Source organism: Pangasianodon hypophthalmus, chromosome 3 (genome assembly GCF_027358585.1).
Source record: "Pangasianodon hypophthalmus isolate fPanHyp1 chromosome 3, fPanHyp1.pri, whole genome shotgun sequence".
Classification (NCBI taxonomy): domain Eukaryota; kingdom Metazoa; phylum Chordata; class Actinopteri; order Siluriformes; family Pangasiidae; genus Pangasianodon; species Pangasianodon hypophthalmus.
Genome location: NC_069712.1, coordinates 18,463,193 through 18,481,726, shown reverse-complemented (window position 1 = coordinate 18,481,726; position 18,534 = coordinate 18,463,193). Strand labels below are relative to the sequence as shown.

Here is an 18,534-nt window from a genome sequence, read left to right as displayed (position 1 = left end):
CTGTTGCCAGATTGCGATTTTACCCGCACACGTGTCTATTTTTAAATAGCATTTGGATGTAAATAAAACTGCCTTAGCCGATATTATTTAAGATTTTATACTCTTTCGTTGATTATTTGTAATTATTTAGACTGTTCTTTTATATAACGCTGATTTGAAGTTTAGGGTCGTTATAGCAAAGGGAAAAAAAAGGAGGATTCTGGTCTTCTCGGAACAACCTGGCAACCCTGAATGCTGGGAACGTTGGGCAGCGTTTGAGAGCGCAGTTAAGAGATGTATGCATGCACAGTGTGTGGTGGAGGCACTGTGGAGATGTTCACAAACCTCAACTGGAAGAGCGCGGATTAAATCCTCGTCTGTTTCGAATCAAGCAGCTTAAAAAAAAAGCTTCCTCGAAAGGCATACAGGTATTGGGATTAAATCCAAAATAGCATGGTGTTTGTGTTTCTGTTAGTGTTTGTGTTAGGTATTCCTAAAGCGTACAGTTAAGTTAAATGTGTGGGAGATGGACTTGTTCAAGCCACACTGTTAAAGTGATTTATATGCCACTGTTCAGCCTGTCAGAATAAAAACAGCTCCTTTAGGGAATATAGTCACCGCCAAAAAAGCGAGAATTCTGTTAATTTGGGTTTGTATTTTGGCGCCAGCACTTGCATGGAGATCTAAAAGAGAGATAAGAATGCGCATTGAGAAGAAGCAGCACTGCCGGAGATTTTACAGGCTTCTGTGCTGTGTGCTGTATTGAAGAGGCTTTTGGCTACTAAATACGCTTTTAAAGTGTGTGGGCGAGCCGCAAAGTGGTCAGGATAGCGGAATGTTAATGTAGAATCACAGTCTGAATTGTTCTGCTGCAGTTAAATCAGTGAGATGAGTTATGCTAATGCTGTTTCCACACTGGGCTTTGGTGTGGTGAAGCGTCTATGCACCTGTGTATGGCATCAACAGGCTCTTTATCTGTTACTCAGCCCTGCTTCTGGATGACTGCAGGTTTTAGGTTTCCCTAATCATCATCTCAGGAAGGGTTGATAATGAGCTATGTGGAGTCTGATGGTAGACAGCACTGAAATCTGCAGAACAAGAGGATTTGAGGACCATGCCTGTTAAAGCCCTCGTGTTAATCTGATGGACTAACATCTTGTGTTAACCTGATTGATCACATTTCATCAGTTGGTGACATCCCGTCCATTCCGCCTACTACAAACCACAATTTCTTTTTGTCGCCTCTGCCCGAGTGTGATTCAGGTCCAGTTCCCAATTAACCTCTCTGCTCACCTAACTGACTTTCATTTCTTGGATTGACTGTGGATGACAGAGTAAAGAATTGGTGAGAAGGGTTAAGAAGCTGATGATCTAGCCCTCCAATCTTTGAAGCAATTTACTTTTGTGTCTACCACCAATGTGTAGAGGTGTGACTGGAAGATTGCTTTCACCATGTGTGATTGCACTCGATTCTGTCAGATTTAACACATTTCCATCTCCTTTATGTTCTATGTACAGAAACAACTTTTACAGAAACAATTTCAAGCAGCATAATCACAACCAGTAAGTGGACAGTAAAATCGATAATAGGTGGCTTGAATGAGGGCACTATATTACTTCTGGATTGCTATGGGAAGTACATTAATACTTCAGTTTTATTCATTTAATGTGTTATTGATTTTGGCTAACTGTTTTGCTGTTCTTGCTGAATACGCCCATAGCAGACCTTGGGGAGTTCTGTTAACTTGGGCAACATCCATGGTGCTGATGTCCATCATGTTATATTGTGACTGTTTTAAAAAGGTGAGTAGTTGAAGTTTTTATTTTGCTGCAGATGAGTCTGATCCTGTTTGCCATGTGAGGAGTGATATGTAAGCCCAGGTGTCATCCCACCTTGCGGGTGGTGGGGAGAAGAAATGCTGTGCTCCATTGCCATGACAACAAGACTTATCTTTCTAACCTGGCTTGTACAGACAAGTGCATGGGGCACTCCCATTGTGCCAGTGCCCGAGACAGGGGAGAGGGAGCGGCTGGAGCGGGCACTAAACCATTCCAAGCAGGGCGTGATGAACTCCAGTGGCCAGCAGCGCCTGGAGGAGATTGATAACCTAGGACTGGAAGGGGTGAGAGGAGGGAACAGAACAAGCAGCAAAATGAAACCCACCTGGAGCTCCTTAAAGCGAGGATCCAGACTTCAGGGAAAGACACAGGAGGTCTGGGCAGAGCAGAACTCTGTAAAGAAAACTGATGAAGACCCAACAGTAGAGGCCAATGCCTCAGTGGACACCACTGATGAGTATGCTTACCCTGATTATAGAGGCAAGGGCTGCATGGACGAGACAGGGTTTGTGTTTGCCATTGGTGAGAAGTTCACGCCTGGACCCTCCACGTGTCCTTGCCTGTGCACAGAAGAGGGACCCCTGTGTGACCAGCCAGAGTGTCCAAAAGTCCACCCTCGTTGTCTGCGTGTGGACACCAGCCAGTGCTGTCCTCAGTGTAAAGAACAGAAGAATTACTGTGAATTCAGAGGAAAGACCTACACGTCACTGGAGGAGTTCAAGGTTAGACCAGTTTTGCTGTAATAATGGCTTATTATTCCACTGCTTTATAAACATTGAAATCTGTTCTTCTACAGTGTAACTAATATGTAAATAGTCATTTGCTTTTATTCCACCACCTAAGATTACACCAGTGATTTCCAGCAGTTGCTGTATACACTGGATATTATTAACATACAATGAATTATATAGTTATACTGATATCTATAGTATATTTTATGGCAGAAAAAAATGACAGTCAGCTCAAGTTCCACTCACATTACACCATTGGTTCCTCGTGTATCTGTTCATCACATAGGTGAATTGAATTTTTGTGCTCTGGTGGACTCAAGTCGAAATAATCTAATATGTGTACATCATACCTTGATTCACTATTGATTGCAACAGAACAAAAATGTGCTGCATTCTTATTCTTGTTCTTACTTTTTCTTTGTCTCAGTCAAAGGATTCATCAGTTTTGTTTTTTTTTTTTTTATCTTAGCCTCCTCTATTTGGAATAACCCCATAGAAAGATGATGTTATTGTTTTCCCTGGTGTTCTATGATCTAAATGACATCTGTAATCCCAGAGCTTCTATTTAGATGCAAATCATGGTGCTAAAAAAGAAGGACATGTTTTGGTGGTTATCCATATGACAGTGCTTACTGTTTAGTCACAAGTCTTCCTCCGAAGCAGCACTTGTGTCATCAGGTGAGAAGCAGTATCAGGTCTACAAATTATTCTTTTTGAACTATGAGTCACTTGCCAGAGAGAGATTTGTAGCTGCTTGTTGTTTGTACCTTTGTTATGTCTCTGCTCATTTTCATGGTTTCATAATTTTCCTGTGCTGTTCTTCCTTTGCCTTGTGGAGACCTCTTCAACACCACGCACACAAATTAAGTCTGTTTACAAAGACTGGCAATATCTAGGGGCTGGATTTAGTATTCCTAATACATATGCAAAAGGCAACCTTAACAATTAGAGTCTTGGCAGAGGTAACTATCTCAGCATAATATCTGTTAAGACCCTGCAGGGCTGTTCTCTTATGGAGGCAAGGTGTGATCTCATCTGTTCTACTTATCAGCGTTTTCAGTGTAGGTGATATGTCGCACGTTCATGCTCAACAAGTTGCCATAAATAAATCCTTTTTATTCTGGCAGAAACAGAGTAGCATGCTGTCCATTGTTCTCTCAGCTGGAGATACTCTCCATGTATTTTGTGCCTGGAAAATAAAGAGGAGTGAGCATAACCTGTTAGTAAGCATACTTGCTGTTTTCTGGGGCATTAGGAGGTGGATCTCTGAACACAAATACATTAGCGAACCACTGTATAAGCCTCTAGATTTACAGAATTAGTTTCTGTATCATGAAACTGCATTTACAAAACATAGAAGCTACAAAGGTGCAAAGGTGCATCATGTTCAGGTATATAGCTGTCTACCTCAGTATATTGGAGTTGACTTTCAGGCTTTCAGGTTTAATTTGAGGGCATTTACATCCAAATCAGGTGAACGGTTTAGGAATTACAGCACTTTTTATATGTGATCCTCCCCTTTTTAAGGGACCAAAAGTAGTTAGACAAACTAACACCATCATTAATTAAATTGTCAGTTTTAATAATTGGGTGCAAATTCTATGCAGTCAATGACTGCGTGAAGTCTGGAACCCACAGATATCACCAGATGCTAGGGTTTCTTCTATGGTGATTCTGCGCCAGGCCTTTCCTTCAGCTTTCTTCAGTTCCTGCTTGTTCTTGGAGCATTTTGCCTTCAGCAAGTGAAATGCATACTCAATTGGATTCAGGTCAGCTGATTGACTTGGCCATTGCAGAACATTCCACTTCTTTGCCTTAAATAGTCTTGGGCTGCTTTTGAAGTATGCTTCGGGTCATTGTCCATCTGCACTGTGAAGCACTGTCTGATGAGTTCTGAAGCATTTGGCTGAATCTGAGTAGATAATACAGCCCTATATGCATCAGAATTCATCAATAAATACAAGGGAACCAGGGAACTATGTATGGCAGCCATACATGCCCACGCCATAAGATATGTGGTATGTTTCAGATCATTAGCAGTTCTTAACCTTCTCCATACTCTTCTCTTCCCATCATTCTGATACAAGTTGAGCTTTGTCTCATCTGTCCATCTGTTTTGAGGCTTACTAATGGCATACATCTTGTGTTAAACCGTCTGTGTTTTCTCTGACGAAGTCCCCGCTGAATTGTTGACACAGATTTGAGGTCGTATTCATTATTTAATTTCACCTCCATTATACTGTGATATACAATATGTGATAGACAGCTAAAATAACAATACCTTTGTCAATGTTCAAATATTTATGGACCTGACTGTGTGTACTGTGTATACTGTATATGCTATAAATACACTATATGGCCAAAGGTTTGTGGATATCTGACCATCACACCCATATGTGGTTCTTCCCCAAACTGTTGCCACAAAGTTGGAAGCACACAGTTGTATAGGATGTAGCATTACAGTTCCCCTTCACTGGCGCTAAGGAGCCCAAACAAGTTTCAGCATGACAGTGCCCTTGTGCACAAAGCAAGGTCCATGAAGACAAGCTTTGCCGAGGTCGGAGTGGAAGAATTTGAGTGGAACGAGCCCTGACCTCAACCCCACTGAATACCATAGTGCCTGACATCGCTAATGAACAATCCAAAATCTAGTGGAAAGCCTTCCCAGAAGAGTGGAGGTTATTATAACAACAATGAGAGGACCAACTCCAGGGTAATACCCATGGTTTTGGAATGGGCACATATGGGTGTGATGATCTGGTGTCCATACTTTTGACCATATAGTGGGTATATATACACACTCCATAAATATATGCTCTTTTGGATTAATGTATAGTGTGTTTCCTATCACTGTGTAAGCATTTTGCTGTGCGTACATATGTGATGTTTATGTGGGTTCATGTATCTAGGTGTCTCCATGTGAGAAATGCCGATGTGAACCCAGTGGGGAGGTTTTGTGTTCTGTGTCAGCTTGCCCGCAGACAGAGTGTGTGGATCCCGTATATGAGCCTGACCAGTGCTGCCCAGTGTGCAAGAGCGGTGAGTCTCCTATCTCTTGCTCCTTCCATTTCCTCTTTTTTTTTCTTTTACACTCTTTGCCTTAATCTCACTTGGACTATCTCTCTCCCTGTCTTTATTTCTGGCTTTTCTCATCCCCCTCTGAGTCTCCTTGTCTCCTATAAGCAAAGTGAAAATCACTTCTCAGAAGTGACTGCAGTGACTTGCCTGCAGTACGTTCAATTACCTCCCCTCCCAGTTCACCAGAAAGACAGCATGAAAGAAGTGTATCTCTGTACCATGAGTGGGCTTTGCATGTGTATTCATCTCATTCATCCATTGACAACCTGGTTTAGATTTTTCAGTAAAATAAAATATTTCTGTGAACTGTCATGGTGTCACATTATGTAAGTTAAATGTGTTTGCTATGGATTTCTTTCTTTTCACAAAATGCAGCTGAGCAAATAAATATTTAACTGGGTACCATATAAAAGCACAGAAAAGAGTTCATTTAAGAAATAAATAGCCAAAGTCATTTGACTTTTTCCCCCATCACCTGTAACTTGGCAGTGCTCAAAATAGTGGTGGAAAAGCACAAGGTGTTTTGTAAGCTATCATTTCACTGCATGACAATGAATGACTTAAATAGGGCCAATATCTGCGGAGGCATTAAGTTTTAAAATGGCTTGATACTATTTTCCATTAGCAACATTAACAGAATGGAGACGTTCTTTCACCAGTACTTGCACTAATGAACCATCAGAGTTCCTCTGCCTGATTTATGAAGGTGAGATGAGGTGATTAACTCTAGCAGGTGTTTCAGTGACTGCTTTCACCAGCCCAAGGGCACTGATGATTAAACATTTGCACAAAAAACAATGTTATCACTTTATTTGTCTGCAAAAACTGTAGAGTGGGCTGCGGAAAAGCATTCAATCAGGAAACTGTCGAGAATAGAAAAGACTCATTTTCTGCAGTGCTGGGATGCTGTCTGATCAGTACAAATGAAAAATTCGTCTTTGCACTTTACTGGCACTATTTGGCTAATGAAATGAGCTAAAAAGCCTGAACATTGCAGAAAAATAAGTGTATGTATGGATTCCAGAATCAGAACACATTACAGTGTTTTGGGGAAAGTTCGCAGAATCACAGATTATATGGAGCCGTAGCAATCTGAGATCATTTCAAACAGCACACCCTGTGCTGTGGCTCCCTGTGCTCCTTCTCTGATCCTAATCAAACATGGCACTGTTAGCTATGTTGCTTTCTTCAGCAAAACAGAATGACAACTCGGGATATGGATCTCAGGCTTGGCAGCTAAAGTTCTGTGCTCAGTTGTCAATAAATGAGGGAAGGCCATTATTTTAAAAAGGCATCTAAATGAATTACAGAGGAATTTTGTTAGGCTTGGCTTGGATGAACAGAATATCTGAATACATGGACATAGAGCCCATGAAACAGAAAAGCAAATGCCAGCAGGAACAGGGGTGGTATTAAGACTGAAGCACCAAACACAACAGAACAAATGCCAGTGTGTGCACTCAAGCAGTCAGGATTTATGCTTTCAAGATGAGTTGGAACTCTTTCCTCTCTGCAGAGAATTACAGTTGCTGGTATTTTACAATATTTCACAAGACCACCTAATTTCAGAGTGTGCTTACCAGGTGGTGCAAAATGAAAATGTAAATGCATTTTTCTTCTGATGTGTGACATATTTCTGAGTGAAACTGCTTATTTGGGTAGGCGGCAGTCTTTATTCTTCAAATTTGATTGCCATGTAAAAAGTGCTCAGGCCAAAACCAACATGGAGTCAGGTCTAGATGCTAGCCTGCGGTCAATCATGAAGGACAACTCACCTGCAACACCACTGGCACACTCATTAGAGGAGGCAGAGATGGAGGAAAAGGATGAACATTCTGTTCCAGTGTCAGGCCATAATTATTTAACGATGTACTGTACATGCAGTTGAGAAAAGCAAAAAGCAGAGGCCAGAGTTTGTGCTCCCCCCACCAAGCATCTCAATGTGTTACGAGTGGTAAATTATTGGTTATGATATTTATTATTGTCCAGCCCATGATTCTGCAATAATATAGCCAAGAATCAGAGGCAGGATGAATTGCTGCAATTTAGTAAAATATTACAGAAAAAGAATAATTTTGTCTTTTAAGTAATTAATACAAATTTATCGTGTACAGTCTAACCAAGGCCATATGCTTGCAAAATTTAAAAAGTCAGTTTTGATATCAGGTTGTCTTTAAGTTTGATTGCATTCATAACTTGTTGATTTCATTCGGGATTCTGTAATTTTCAGATTCCATTTCACCAGATTTTGCTGTCAGACATTGGCACTTGTTTTTATTTCCTGAAGTTTGGAGTGTCTAGTAAGTGCAGTATCACTTTTGTGGCAGGGCTCTCAGGTACAAAGTGTCTGGAACAGCTGTAGTGTGATGGGTAGGCAGATGCTCAGACCTCTTGAGATTTACACACATCAGAAGTAAGACTTCAAAGCCTTGCTCTGTGACACTACAGGATGGCTGCCTTGTAAGGCAGTTCTAAGTTAGTCTGCACTCCTAATAAGGATCAGCTGTGTACCACCCCAACATCAATGTCTTAAATCTTACTTTCTCCACATCTTCTTTTGGCATAGTTCTTAGTCAAAACAGAGTCAGTGTGATTGTTTAATTGGAACCATTAAGAGGCCATTATCATCTGACTGACACTGATTTGGTCTTGGTTACAAGAAAGAGAGCCCTCAGTCTGGGGTTTTAGAAAAATGGAATGTCTTCTGAATGAAATGATAATAGCTTGTGAAGAAAAGAAGAAATTGGAGGTGTCATCTTCATTTTGGATCGTGGACTTGACGCAAAATGGGAAGGCGCTGTGGAGAATCAGTAAATAAACCGGATGCTGGCAGTTCTCCTATAATCATAATCATGCACCCAGTCAATGCTGAGCACACTTTGCCCAGTGGGGCTGCAGCCTGGCCAGCTTATATCAGGTCTCACAGAAAGCTGGCAACTCAAAGGGGATATGTATCTGTCATTTTCCACAGTTATTAGGCTATTTTATCGTTTCTTCTATTTCTTCTTTGGCCAGTGCAGGCTAATATTTAAAAAAAAAAAAATGCAGCTAAGCCAAGGACAGTTTAAGCCTCCTGAAAGCCTTCATCCTGGCATTGCACATTGCATCATATTCGCCTAAATGTCATTAATTTTATGTGGGTGTTAGGACATGAAAAGCACAGAGATTTTTGAAAGCAGTCCAGGGGATTGATGTCTCCATTTGTTGCTTATGAAGAGGCGAGGTTTAGGTCTTTTTCATGACTGCTGAATGAAGCATTATGTGCAGTCCCTGGGAAGTGTTGCTGGGGCGGTATGCTGGGAAACACTTGAGGAAGTGCCATGGGGTTGAGATGAAAGTGAGTGCTATTGGTAACATCCACCACAGGCAGTTGTTCATGAATATCAAAGAACATCTGCGAGCGGCAGCATCGTTGGGAATCGAATTGAAGGCGCAAACACACTCACACAATCGTGTCTAGCATGCAAGCTGTGCTTTTAGTCACTCGCAGGCTGTCATTAAATACAAACCTTGACATTAAACATTTTCCTTCATTTATGCAACAGCAGTGTAGTGCCAGAAATGTCACTCTGTCCTGGAAGGAGGAAAAAAATCTAAAATTTTGAATAGCTGAGTGTATTAAGTCAAATATACACCAACTTCACAAGTGTCGCACAGCCACAAAAAAGATACTTTCAGATGGGATGCCGTCATGCTTTTCAACTCAGTGACCACGCAGGCACAACATGTCTTCCTCTTGTACCATAACAGGAGCTCACAGCATGGTGCTGTAGAAGCTTTTTAAGAGCACAGACTTGCTGCCTATTTCCCTGCTGTGCACTCCGTTTTGGCGAACCTGCGTCGTGCAAGCCATTGCCTTGGCAACACACGGAAAAACAGGCGCTCTTCTTGAAGAGCTTAGCCACTGGGGTCACCATGAAGCCAAGCAGGTTGCAGTAAACAGGCCGAGTGAATGCTGAAAGTCCTTCACACTGTGGAATGGTAGACAGGGAGGCCACAATGCTGGGGGATTAGGAGCGCTCATGTTTTCAAATGAGATATATAGATGATTGGAGAAAATATTCATGGCAGGTTATGAGGGGCATTTCAGGGTTCATTATGAGTGCTGTAGTCGTCTCATATGGTTCATGAGTGGAATATATATACACCTGGACAATATTTTGTAATTAGAGTTTATTGTATCCAGTACTCATTAAAATGAAGAGTAATAATGATAATCAGTGTAATATTTCAAGCAATGTATCCAGCAATATTCTAAATTTTGGTATAAGGGAAAAACAGGAGGTTTTATGTCATCCATGCATGCTAATTGGTTTTACCTGATAACAAAAATCCAGAGCAACATATGACTTTTAATGATAATAGCTTAATTAATTAATGTTTTAGTAAAAACATGGCTCTTTTCCCATAGTCCCACACCACCAAAATGAAAACCAAACTTCATTTTTCCTCCAGCACTACAAAGCAAGGTCATTTAGCTGCATTTATAATGCATGTGTGCTGAAAGACTGCATTAGAGGGAGATCTTTTGCGGTGATTCTGAGTGCAGTGTTCATTTGCTATGCTTTGGGCTCTCTTCAAGAGCATGAGCTCTAATGAGATATAAAAGATCATACCATTTTCAGGGTTCAAGCTTTTCTCCTCCTTTACTCCTTATCTCAATTACTGCTGAAGCAAAGGGAAATGAAGCTCATCCCTGAATGCACCAAAGAGTGTCTAATGGCATTCCCCTTTGAGTTTAGCCTCTACCCTGCTGCTTTGGTACGTAGCATAAGGGTTAGGACCATGTATCTCTTTCAATGGTGTGAAAAATGTAGTGCTGTTGTTTGCAGCATGTTTATTTTACTCTTCATCATTCTTCTATTTCTTCTCTCTCCTTCTCTTTCCAACTCTTCATCACCAAGTTTGCTGCGTACGTGTAAAGAATCCCCTTTTGTGTAACAGTTAAATATACAGAACAGTCATATTAACTAATATTTTAGAGTCAGAGATTAATGTGGGATGCAAATGTTCTTGATGGAACAGCAATGACAGTGTCATTTCCATAAACAGACTTGGTATTCAGCAGGGACTCTGAAACTCAGATTGAAATGATTATAAATACAACTGCACTGACGTTTTGACAGCATCAACTAAATATTCATGCAGATTGATGCACCTATATCCCTGAGAGTGCAGCACTTCTGTCTATGATAATGCCTTTGTAGAGGCTGAAAAGCCTAATATCTAGGCTTGGTGTATATCAGGCTGCTGTGAAAAAAGAAAAGAACCCATGTTGCCCAGACCCAGTGTCAGATGCAATTAAAATAGCATTTTGCGAATGTGTCATTTACAGGGGGAAAAATGCGTTTTGGAGGTTTTTTTTTTTTTTTTTTTTTAAACTTTAAAGGTCAACATAGCACACATCATGAAATGGCAGCACATGTGCTAGTTCCCTTGAATCATTTCAACTTCTTGATCAGCAGTACAGAAAGTCTTAGAGGTATCAGAGCCAATCTGTCTTACAATGGTAGCCAGGCATGGAAGCTGAAATCCCTATTTTTTTGTTTCATCGGTAGCTGAATGTGTTCTTGCAGTATCTAAATTTAGATCTTTGTCATTGTTGTGCCTTTGAGAAAGAAAGAAATCTTTGTGATAAACATCTGCAAAAAAAAAAATAAGGTAATAGATTTTTCTTATGGTTTTGCATTATACAGTCGGGTCCCTAAGTATTTGGACAGTGACACAATTTTTGTTATTTTGCCTCTGTCCACCACAACAATGGATTTGAAATGAAGCAATCAAGATGTGATTGAAGTGTAGACTTTCAGCTATAATTCAAGAGGTTTAACAGTAATATTGCATTAACTGTTTAGGAATTACAGCCATTTTTTTTCAGAGTCCCTCTATTTTCACAGGCTAAAAGTAATTGGACAAACTAATGTAATTATAATGTACTAATGTAATTATAAATACAAGGATTGTTTTTAAAACTTGGATGCAAATCCTTTGCAGTCTGAAGGATGACTGCCTGAAGCCTGGAACCCATGGACATCACCAAATGCCGAGTTTCCTACCTTCAGATGCTTCGCCAGGCCTTTAATGTAGCCGGTCTTTCTCCCTTCAGTTTATTCAGTTTATTTGGCCACTCCTAAAGTTTCTGCTATCTCTCTGATAGGTCTGTTTTGTTTTTTTCAGCCTAACAATAGCCTCCTTCACTTGCATGGACACCTCTTTGGACCGCATATTGAGATTTCCCGTGAACAGCTACCAAATGCAAATGAAACACTTGGAATCAACTTAATATCTTATCAATATATAATATCAAATATTTTCTTAATTTGTCATGAAATAACGAGGAAACAGGCCATGAAACTGCTTATCAGTCCATTGTCCAATTACTTTTGAGCCTGTGAAAATGGAGGGAGTCTGTAAAAAATGGCTATAATTTCTTTTTTTTTTCCTCTCTTTATTGACTTTTCTTATTTATGACCCATTAACAAAAGAACACATGAACAGGTACACCTGCACTCACCCTTCTATACATACAGTTTACATAAATTAAATACTACAATAATAAATAATAAGTACATAATAAATCAATAGATGTATTTTCAACGTTTACAATGCCAAGTAAACATCAGTATAATGTTAAGTAAAGTCTATATCCCCACTTACATGATATTCATGTATGGTTCCCAAAGCCGATCAAAATCTTTTCGCTTGCCCTTTGCAATATGTTAGTCTCTCCAGTCCGATACAGTTCAAGATCTCCTTTTTCCACATTTTCAAGGATGGAGCGTCCATGCTCTTCCAACACAATGCAATAGCTCTCCTGGCTTGGAGAAGACCGAAATCTAGGAGCTTAGTTTGTTTCAAAGTAAAATCCAATGGATATATTCCAAGAATACAGAGTTTAACATTCAAAGGAATTTGGACATTGAATATGTCTGACATACATGTAATAACCTCTTTCCAAAATTGTTTTACTTTTGAACATTCCCAAAGGCAATGGTATAATGTGCCCTTCTCATCCAAACATTTAGAGCACACATCTGGGATGTTACCAGACATGGCTGTAATTTCTAAACGGTTACTGCATTCCATATACTTATGGACCCGACTGTATATTGATTATTGTGTTTAATACAATGCCCTTATACTTCTTATTTCTTAAGCATATCCTGTCATAAGATGGATGGGGGTCTTTATATTGCACATCCATAAATTCTTTACACACTAATTTGTCTACCTAGTAATTATCTTTGGTCTGACATTGTAATGTGATCATGTTTTATGTAAACCCTGAGGCTGAGGTCTCCAGTGTCTGAGCAGTATGTTTTGTCATGTAATGGTTTTCATTCGAGATCCCCAAGAGGACCATTTCCATGCTGATTGCTATCTGTGTGTGGTTTTGCTGAAGTGGAACACAAAAGGACTGCAGGCAAATGAGATCATTCAGGCTGCATTTATGTACATCAGCAGATGAAGGGGGGGAAAGTGGACATTGTACATTAAAATCATTTTAATGTTTGACTATTTAGGTATTCCGAACTGTTTTGCTATTAATGAAGATGCTAACCAAAACCCCATTAACAGCTACAAAAAGCAACATCATGTTATAGGCTATGGATTAATGTTTGTCAGCATCTAAAGATCTGCATTGTATGTAATAATTTGCATTTAAACTCAGCTATATTGCATTAAATTTGGCCATTGTGCTGTGGTTTAAATGGGGCACTGCATTTTGCTAAATCTGTACAGAATATGGGGCTGGGTTGAGAATCAATTCAGTGGCACTGCTTGGGCTGCAATCAGCGGAGCACATGTTGTGCACTGTTTCAACATTTGATGATGTGCCTTTGGACTCTTCAAGGCCATTATGTGCTTCTCACAACAAATCTACAAACCAACTTTTCCTGACCATTTCTCTTTCTATTTTTCAAAGAAAATGAGCTGGAAAAAATAGTACTTTCAGTTGAATGTTACAAAGACAGGCGAATTCAAACTCAACACACCCAAAATTCATTAGAGGTCTTGAACACATATTACATTTCATTGCTACTGTTTTGACCTGAAATGCAGTAAAGACTATCACATCATCTGGAGAAAAATAATGATAATGAACACTAATGTGCTTAGTACTTAACATAACTGTGCTTAACTTTTTTCTTGTAGCACTTTTTCTACATGTCATGTATGCATGGCATTTCTTCTTTTTTTGTAATGACTGCATTTCTGCGTAACATGTGTAACAATTCCTCTGCATAGTAAGCAAACAGATTTGTACACAGGTTATGTTCTCCATGTATTTTAACACTGAGCCTGCCTATTTTATTTTATTTTTTTCAAATTTCTCTGTTCATTTAGGACCCAACTGTTACGCAGACACTGCAGTGATCCCAGCAGGCCGCGAGGTTAAGATTGACGACTGCACCATCTGCTACTGCACGTATGAGGAAGGCACCTGGCGCATTGAACGGCAGGCCACCTGCAGCAGGAATGAGTGCCAACGAAGCTAGAGCTACCTAGTGCTCACACCACATCCAGCCTTCACGGAGACAGCTGTCAGTCAGGAGGAGGCAACCCAGCTGGGCTCTGTAACGGCCCAACAGCAGCACTGTGTCTCACACACTGCTGGGATTTTGGGGGTATTACATCTGTCATGACTGTTTGTGACAGCTCGTCACGATCTGACCTCAGCCTGTCAGTAGCATTATCAGTTAGCCTCGGAGAAAGGCCAGTGGCCAGGCCACATTGTTCTACATTCCTCATGCCGTTTCAGAGCCTGAAATATGACATAAAGTGTCATGTAAAGTGCTGTGTTCCTGATACTGTTATATATTCGCAAGCTGGAGCAAGGGGCATGGGGGGATCAATTCAGTTATATTACTACATAAACTTTGTAATGAGATTTGTAACTAGTGTAATAAAAGATATTTATTTACATATGTATTGATAAAATTACAGAGACAGGAGGATATTTGATTTACAGTTAAATTATATTTTTTATAGTTACTGTATTTTGATATGTTGTCATATATGTAACAGGGTCAGACTTTAGTGCTACTCATTAGAATGTATGCAGAATAAACAGCTGTCACTGCGGATGAAGGCAAAACATTGTCAGACGTCAGGAAGACAGGCTGTAGCCAGCAATCAAATGATAAACACACTTCTCAGCATGTTCCACAGCACAACGGATGTGATAACAGTTTAAGCAAATTAAAGGGGAAAAAATAGGAGCTGTTTATGATGTTTATATCTTAGGTTTTTCTTGTGTTCTGAACTGAAGTGCATTTTAACAAGAAGGTGTTTCTGTATTTGTGTTTACATGTTTCAAATAAATCAAGTTACACTGTGCACTAACATGTAAGCCTTAAACATTTCTGGTTATGCAGGTTAACTGGGGACACTGTCCCAGTATGTTGGCTTTCTTTTTTAAAGAGGCATTCTCAAAATGTGGTGATTTTGAAAAAAAAAAAAAAAATTCAATTTGATCTAAATTCTCAGCTGTCCAAAGGTCTGAATGAAACCCAGCTGTTACTTATGAGAGATCGCTGCTTTCTTGCAATCCTTTGAAACTAAATTATGGTTGGATGATTGCATCAGCAGCTGGATGATGGGGTGTAGGACCTGCTCACCTGCGAAAGTCAAAGTAGCTCAGCAGAGTCAAAGCCCCAACTAATGACATGCTGTAAAAGAATCAGTGTTCTGAAATGGATGACAGAGAAATAGGCTGTCAAAATACTGACAACTCAAACATATTTAACATTGGGCTTCCCACAGTAAAAATGAGATTGACAACATGCTTCAACACCAGATGTTGTGATATTAAAGGATGATGAGCCACATGCAGCAATAAAGAAATTAAATTACTCCATAACCCCAAATGCCATCTTTTAGTTGCATCCAAGCCTGACACTGCAAAACTGCAATTTCAATTTCAAAGAACATATTACTTGCATAAGAAGGCACTTTTTATTTAGCACTCATACTGTATTGTTTAAAGAATTCTGTATGTATAATAATATGTTTCTTATCTATGATCTTATTAACAGCACAGATGTTCTATTACTTCCTTCTGACAGTAACACACTCACACAGCACAAATTACTTAAATTATCAAATCATAATACATAATTAAATTTGCCTTGTGATGGATGTATTCCTACCTCATGCTCAGTGTTCCTAGAATAGTCTCCAGATCCATCGAGACCCTGATGGAGGATAAAGTAGTTGCTGAAGATGAATGAAAGAATAATAAATTTACATTTGGTAGTATATAAAACCTTATCATGACTTACAACTTCATCAATTTACACAGATTTCAAGTTTTATTGTCAAAATATTTTTTATTAAATGCATCTTTTTTGGCCTATCATGCATACCCAATCCTGTAGTTTCTGTTATTGATTCTGACACACACTCCCTCCAGTGAGATGTGCTGTGAGCTGGCTTGGGGATGGTAGGAAATGAAGTCAGATGTATGCACATGCATTATAGTGTGAACTCTGCCATGCTAACAAACACTGTTACCCATCTGTCTGCAGAAGGACCCTAGTCTTTCTGTCTTACCTATCTAATGCTGCCTAGAAGCAAGTTTCAGTGAGTAAACATAGAACATGCATGCATTGATTTTCTCCAAAGCGGCTTACAATTGAGCTGAGCAGATAAAGGTTAAGAGCCTCGCTCAAGGGTTCAGCAGAGGCAACTTGGTCAGTTGAACTCACAACCTTCCATTGTGGAGCCTGAAGCTGAGCAATCACCGTCTTAAATAACAGACAACATCCAACCCCTAGAACAGAGGGGAGCAAAGCTGGACAATTTTATGCCAGCCTGCTTGTTCATTTCAGAAACATAATTGGCAAATACTGAAAAAAAATTAAAAATTACACCAAATAAGAGAGAATTTAAAAACATCTCTAAATAAACAGCTTACAAGCATCTGTTTAATGATTCTAATCTCTGATCTGCTTTCCATAAAATATGCATTATCACTTGAAAAAATATTTAGACTGGGGACTTTGACAGTTTTAGTGGTAGTGCGTGCTTGGTTTGCTACCCAGTGAGAGTCCAATTAAGAACACTAACTCTAATGCCTACATATCCGGGAGGATGCCCTAAATTAGACTTCCTCTTTGAAATGGAATTCCCCATAGTGTATTAATATCCAGCTAGCCTCTGCCTCCTTCAAACGGAGTTCCTAACGACGTGTTGCAGATGAGCAAAACGATTACCCTCTCCCCTCTCATACAAATGATCTACTTTTCCCTTAACAAGAAGCTACACTGCGGTTTTGGCCTGTAGCCAGCACAGCAAAATCCCCACTGCTGAATTAACACTTACAGTATTTACATAAGTCCAGGCAGACACAAATGAACTCAGGAAGAGTTTAAGTCAACACTCTAGGTGTTAATTCAACACTAGCGATATTGCTGTGAAATTAGTTATTTCAAAATTGATGTCCAATTGCATCTAACAGTGAATCATTTCCTCTGAGTTTATTCAAAGGACTGTCTGCAATCTCACTGGTTTTAATGATCCAAAGAAGGCTTTCATAGATTTTGACAGTAAAGATAACTTCCTCAGATGACTCCTTCAGTGATTTCCTACATAATTGTGGTGATATTGAGAGTATGGATTGAAGAATGAACTGCACACTGCTGAATGTGTTCCAGGCTTAGTACATCACTTATAACTTGGCAAGAGGAAAAAAAGGCTCTCAGTGGAAATATCATTAGTGACCCTGCTTCATTCTCTCCACACTACTGCAAGTGACAAAACAATAGCAGAGGCTCAAAATTAGCAAAGCTCATAAGAAAGCACAGAACTAATTTATCAGTGACATTGTTCATTATAGAGAGAAAAGTAGAGAACGACAGTGGATATGGATGTATTATAATGGAATGGATATAATTTACAGAAGAATGCATTTTATGCCATTTAATGGCATAATGTCTTAAGATTATCTGTTCAGTGTGCAGTGCTCACTTTTTTAAACAATGTAATAGAAATTTTGAATAAAATTACCTGTGTACATGCAGCTAGAATGATATAGCTTACAGATTATTGGTTGATGGTTTTGCATCATTCTTCTTTGAGCTAAAAATATTAAAATTATCATAACCACTTATAGCATGTAGCTGGACAACATGCATTATGTAGTTTTTTTTATTTATTTATTTAAATAACCATACATAAATAACGCCTAATATTGTGGTATATCAGTGCTATTGTCCTACTGAATAATAGTCTTAATTTTTTTACTGTGTTATCAATATATTTCCAATATCATATACAGTATACTAAGAGTGGGTGATAGGACAAAAATATTATATCACAATTCATGAAAACATTTCTACGATACACAATATATAGGTTTACTCATGATTTCCCACAATACATTAGTGTTGCATTTAAAAAAAAAAAAAAACTATTATTTAAGGTCTACAAAAATCCATTTATTTTATTTTTTTAATTAAAAGTATTTTTATTTTTTTTTAAAAGTGTACATTTACTTAACATTTAATTTTAATATTAACATTTAACATTTAAAATTAACAAATTAAATTAACATTTAACATATTACAGTTTTAAAGACAGTTTTAAAGTACAACATTTTTCAAATCAGCTGCTTCCAGTCAGTTTGTAATCATTAAGAAATAAATCATTAAAAATTAGATTTAAAAAAATCACAGCATCTCAGAAAAACATATCATGATCAATTATATCACGATATTGATATTATATCATCGTATTCCCCAGCCCTACAGTATACTATATTATGGTCGAGGACATGCTTTCAGTAACCTTTATCCATAGGCTCTTCCTGTGCATTCATGGCTTGTTCTTCTCACTAACACATTCTTCTGGTCCAAAAAAGTCAGATATAAAGCTTTTTACCTACTCAGGTATGTGCACAAGT

At 38.9% G+C, this 18,534-nt stretch overlaps 1 protein-coding gene across 1 annotated transcript; it reads left to right on the top strand.

Annotated features, from left to right (window-relative positions):
* Positions 1-251: 251 nt before the first annotated feature.
* vwc2 (von Willebrand factor C domain containing 2) lies at positions 252-14,971 on the top strand. Its single transcript, XM_026934615.3, has 4 exons — positions 252-407; positions 1,814-2,540; positions 5,459-5,588; positions 13,977-14,971. The coding sequence occupies exons 2-4, from the start codon at positions 1,896-1,898 to the stop codon at positions 14,126-14,128; spliced, it is 927 nt and encodes a 308-aa protein (XP_026790416.1). The 5' UTR covers positions 252-407; positions 1,814-1,895; the 3' UTR covers positions 14,129-14,971.
* Positions 14,972-18,534: the final 3,563 nt, after the last annotated feature.